This window comes from Gekko japonicus, unplaced genomic scaffold (genome assembly GCF_001447785.1).
Source record: "Gekko japonicus isolate JY-2015 unplaced genomic scaffold, Gekko_japonicus_V1.1 scaffold6436, whole genome shotgun sequence".
NCBI lineage: Eukaryota > Metazoa > Chordata > Lepidosauria > Squamata > Gekkonidae > Gekko > Gekko japonicus.
Window position 1 is genome coordinate 227 of NW_015162668.1, and position 5,203 is coordinate 5,429.

The 5,203-nt window shown below is 53.3% G+C and overlaps 1 protein-coding gene across 1 annotated transcript in view; it reads left to right on the plus strand.

Annotated features, from left to right (window-relative positions):
* Positions 1-1,581: 1,581 nt before the first annotated feature.
* LOC107106388 overlaps positions 1,582-5,203 on the plus strand; it is a gene marked incomplete at its 5' end in the record, with an annotated part of 10,528 nt that continues 6,906 nt past the window's right edge. Inside the window, 5 exons of the mRNA XM_015406524.1 lie at positions 1,582-1,669; positions 2,673-2,774; positions 3,553-3,614; positions 4,398-4,565; positions 4,973-5,158. Coding sequence (XP_015262010.1) covers positions 1,582-1,669; positions 2,673-2,774; positions 3,553-3,614; positions 4,398-4,565; positions 4,973-5,158 — 606 coding nt within the window. The remainder of the gene's footprint in view (positions 1,670-2,672; positions 2,775-3,552; positions 3,615-4,397; positions 4,566-4,972; positions 5,159-5,203) is intronic.

Genomic DNA, 5,203 nt, shown 5'->3' on the forward strand with positions numbered 1-5,203 from the left:
CTTCGCTGTTGAGTCAGCCTAGATGAGTCAACGGCCTGACTCAGTTCCTGAGAGTCTGTGGCTGCAGAAGGAAAAAGAAGCGTCGAAGAAACACGAGGCCGGGCCTCGAATCTTGTAGTCATTAAGAAAAGAAATGCTGCCCTGATGTGGACAGCCCAGGCAAGCCCGATCGCGTCAGATCTCGGAAGCTAAGCAGGGTTGACTCTGGCAAGTACTCGTATGGGAGACCTCCAAGGAATACCAGCAGTCGGGAGGCAGGGGCAGGCTTTATTCAGCCACCTCTCTGAATATCCTCCAGGCCCCCAGGAGCGGTCAGTCACCAGAGGTCGCCATGACCTCCAGGTGTGCGTGCATGCACACACGCACGCACACACATACTCATATAAAGAGAAAAGAAATGCAAGAGCCTGCCTTCTCAACATCATCTAAAATCCCATTACAAGCGCTTACCCAATGTTCCCTCTAAGCTGAGTGAGTGTGAGCTAGCTCACAGTTTTTTAGCCTCCGGCTCATTTTTGTTTTCGCTCAGGAAGGATGGCTCCAGAGCAAACGAATTTATGCAGCAGCCCAATCGCTCGCTCACAACTTTAATGCCAGCAACTCACAAAGTAGAATTTTTGCTCACAAGACTCCATGGCTTAGAGGGAGCCTTGGTGGGTACCCAGATGTCTATTTGGATCCGGGCCACTGATGGGAGTCAGTGTCCCTTGGACTGCAAGAAGATCAAATCAGTCAATCCTAAAAGAAATCAACCCGGACTGTTCCCTGGAAGGCCAGATAATGAAATTGGAGCTCAAATACTTTGGCCACCCAATGAGAAGGGAGCGCTCACTGGAGAAGACCCTGATGCTGGGAAAGATTGAAGGTCAAAGAAGACGGGGACGGCAAAGGACGAGATGGTTAGACAGTGTCATAGATGCAACGAACATGAAGTTGAGCCAACTTCAGAGGACGGCGGAAGACCGGAAGGCCTGGCGTGATCTGGTCCATGGGGTCGCGAAGAGTTGGACTCGACTGTGCGACTGAACAACAACTGATGGGAGATTAGCTGGGGGCGGAACGTCCACTGTCTCAACCGAAAGCCCGGTGGAAGAGCTTCGTCTTGCAGGCCCTGCGGAATTGTAATAGATCCCGCAGGGCCCTGATCTCATACAGGAGCTTATTCCACCAGGTGGGGGCCACGGCCGAAAAGGCCCCGACCCTCGTTGAGGCTAGTTGGATGTCCCTGGCAATGTTCCCTCTAAGCTATGGAGTGTTGTGAGCAAAAATTCCACTTTGTGAGCTACTGGCACTAAAGCTGTGAGCAAGCGATTTGGCTACTGCATAAATTCATTTGTTCTGGAGCCATCCTTCCTGAGCTGAGACACAAATGTGTGAGCTGGAGGCTAAAAAACCGTGAGCTAGCTCACACTAACTCAGCTTAGAGGGAACAGTGGTCCCTGGGGCCGGGGACTGCCGTAATATGTTGATTTGTGGACCTCAGTGCCCTACAGAGCTCATATGGGGAGAGGCGGTCCCGGAGGTATGCTGGGCACTTCAGGCGAACACAAGCGAGGGTCCTCCTCCTCTGTTCACTTTTAGATCGCAAGGCCTTCTACGTGATCTTCAGCTGGGAGAACGGGGCGCAGATCTACGAGCTGGTGGCACAGACGGTGTCCGAAAGGAAGAAGTAAGGAATCGAGGGGGCGGGGGCGGAGAACTGGGGTGCCCGTAGCCGTGGGACAGGGTGGAAAGGTGGAAGTGAACCACTCAGAAAAGTACCGAATGGATTTGTGTCGCCAGAGCATGCGTGGGTGACCACAGCGTCAAGATGGTGCTCTGGGGAGTGGGCTGAAAGGGAGTTTTCCGAATTTGGATTAAGCAGCCGTTGACAAAGCGAGGGGAAAGATGGCTTGTGACTTAATTTGAGGAAGCATAGAGTCGTAGGGTTTGCTACATGCTCAGAAGATGGCAAAACAAACCATCCAGGATCCCCAGGGAAGACTGGCCTGGAGAACAATTCCTTCCCGACCAAGTGACCCTTGCTGCATGCAAAACAAACCATCCAGGATCCCTAGGGAAGACTGGCCTGGAGAACCAATTCCTTCCCGACCCCAAAGTGGCGATCGGCATTTCCCTGGGCGTGTCGGAAAGGTCCACGAGAACCAAGCACTGAGGCCACCCTCCCTGCCCTCCCTTCTCGAGATCTGCCTGAGTTCACAGAATCGGCAGTGCTGCCAGATGGCCATCGAGCCTTTGGCTTAAAATCCTCCCAAGAAGGAGAGCCCACCACCTCCCAGAGGTGTATTTGAAGTGGAAACAGAGCTCGCTCTGACCTGGATAACCTAGCCTAACCCAATCTCATTAACTCTCATAAGCGAAGCAGCATCGGTTGCTGGTCCGTACTTGGATGGGAGACGACCAAGGAAGCGGTTGTGATGCCGAAGCAGGCAACGGCCAACCACCTTTGCACATCTCTTGCCTCAAAGACCCTACGGGGTCGCCGTAAGTCGGCCACGACTTGACGGCAATTTCCACCCCCAAAGTAGAGCTGACTTCAGCCTGCTTCGCCTTAGCCAGAGGTAGCGTTCCAGGTTCGGAACTTCCAGCAGCCGTCAGGGCGTTTGGTTCTTTCGGAATTGTCTTCCTTGACGTCAGGAGAGATCTGACCCTCTGCCTCTGTTCCGTCCTAGCTGGTGCAGTATGATCAGCGAGACGGCCGGGTGTCTGAAGCTGCCCTCGTCGACCCGCCTGAAGCCACGTCATTCAGTGCCAAACCGAACTTCGCCACACTAGTAAGTAGGAAAGGGTTCCCCGGCACCCACGGGCGTTGGTGTTTTTAGAAAGTGGGTGGGGCTTTTGCCCAGCAAAGTTTCTGATTGGCCACTGTAGATTTGATTGGCTGTACAGATAATAATTGGGCTGCGGTGGCTCAAGTGGTTAAGACGCTGAACTGCAAACCGGAAGGTCGGTAGTTCAGCAGTTCGAGACCCGAGTGCCGCATGACAGAGTGAGCTCCCGTCTCTGGTCCCAGCTCCTGCCAGCCTAGCAGTTCGAAAGCAAGAAATTGCAGGTAGATAAATAGGGACCGCTTCGGTGGGAAGGTAACAGCGTTCCGTGCGCCCTCGGCATCTAGTCATGCCGGCCACATGACCACGGAGAAGTCTTCGGACAGCGCTGGCTCTTCGGCTTGGAAACTTGAGATGAGCACCGCATCCCTAGAGTCGGATTCGACTGGCTTTCAAGCAGGGGAAACCTTTACAGATAATATAAATCCGTAAATAAAAGATGGAGCTGGAATCTCATCTCCGTATAGAAAGGACCAGTGTTCCCTCTAAGCTGAGTCAGTGAGTGTGAGCTCACAGTTTCTTAGCCTCCGGCTCACACATTTTTTGTCTGAGCTCAGGAAGGAGGGCTCCGGAGCAGATCAATTTATGCAGTTGCTAAAAATCGCTCGCTCGCAACTTTAATGCTGGTAGCTCACAAAGTAGAATTTCTGCTCACGAGACTCCACAGCTTAGAGGGAGCATTGCCCAGAAACTTGTATCTGACGTATCTTTTTCCGCCCGGCAGTTATGCAGAGCCGCTGCTCAGTGGAACGGAAAACGGCAGCAAGGAGACGCTGCCCTCGGAAGGTGAGGTTTGCGACGAGTGGGTTAGAACCGGGAGTAGCGTTCGTGGTGTGGGAAGCGGGACAGAGAGAGACGCTTCCCCCTTCCCTCTCAATACTAGAAACTGGGATCTTCCGGTGAAATAGAGGATTGGGTAAAATTCAACTAGGAAAGTCAACAAAACAGAACCTCCGTGTCCAGAGGCAGTGTACCTCTGAATAGCAGTCATTGCAGGGCTCAGCAGGAGAAGAGACTTGAGCCTTCGGGTTCACCATTGTAGGAAACAGGATGCTAGGCTAGAAGGATCCTTGATCTGATCCAGGCTTAAGTTTGGTGTAGTGGTCAGGAGCGCGGACTCTAATCTGGGAGAACCGGGTTTGATTCCCCACTCCTCCGATCTCCTCTGGAACCCTTTTTAAAGATGGGAGTGACATTAGCTACCTTCCAATCCTCAGGAATGGAGGCAGATTTTAAGGAAAGATTACATATCTTTGTCAGGAGATCTACAAGTTCACATTTGAGTTCTTTCAGAACTCTCGGATGTATGCCATCTGGGCCTTCGGCTAGTGAAGGGCAGGGGTATAAATCCAATCTCTTCCTCCTCCTCTTCTCCTTCTTCTTCTCCTACTTCTCCTCCTCCTCCTCCTCATATTCCGAAACAGGCAGGAAAGGAGAAATAAGAAAAGATGGTGGGCGGGAATAGAACCCCTGAATCATTCTCGAACTCACAGCCAAGGGGGGGACAGGGAAGGGGATTATGGTATTCAGAGGCACAGCTCTGATTGGTCTTTTGCCCCTCCACGCCAGAACGAGAGAAGGACAGCCCGCTGGAAGGAGCAGAGTTCGAGGAGCGTGGCCCAGGGGGTGAACAGAGGTCCAGCAAGGCGATGGAAGATTTCTTGGCCGACATCCTGCCCCTCTATAAACCACAGCCCAAAGGGCATGGGTCCCTGGCAGCTGCTGTGCAGGAGAGAGGTGAGTAAGCCCAAATATTTTCCCCTCCTCTCTTCCAGCTTTTCCCCTCTCCCTGCCACAGCGGTGTGTGCAATCTCAGCCAAGGGTGTAATCACCATGTGTCTACTACCCCTGCAGAGAGCCAGCTTGGTGTAGCAGTTAGGAGCGTGGACTCTAATCTGGGAGAACCGGGTTTGATTCCCCACTCCTTCATATGCAACCAGCTGGGTGACCTTGGGTCAGTCATAAGTTCTCTTGGAGCCCTGTTCTACCACGAGCATCCCTCAAAAGAGCTCTCTCAGCCCCGCCTGCCTCACAGGGTGTCTGTTGTGGGGAGGGGAAGGGAAAGGAGATTGTAAGCCGCTCTGAGACTCCTGAGGGAAGTGAAGGGCAGGGTCTAAAGCTAATCTCTTCTTCTTCTTCTGCAGTTTGGGCGCTAAAAAGGCTTCTGCAGCTCCCGGAGGAAGGTGAAGCCAGCTTCCCAGCAGATGACGCTGACCGCCTCCCGGAGAACGGGAACTCCTGTGAGGGGGAAGAGGAGGACGAGTGGGGCACGGGAGACGGGGCCGAGGTGGAGAACAGCAGGAGGCATCAGAGCGAGAGTATGAGAACAGGTGCCTGCTGGGAAATCCGGGACTCGAGAGGCACTCTGGGGGGGG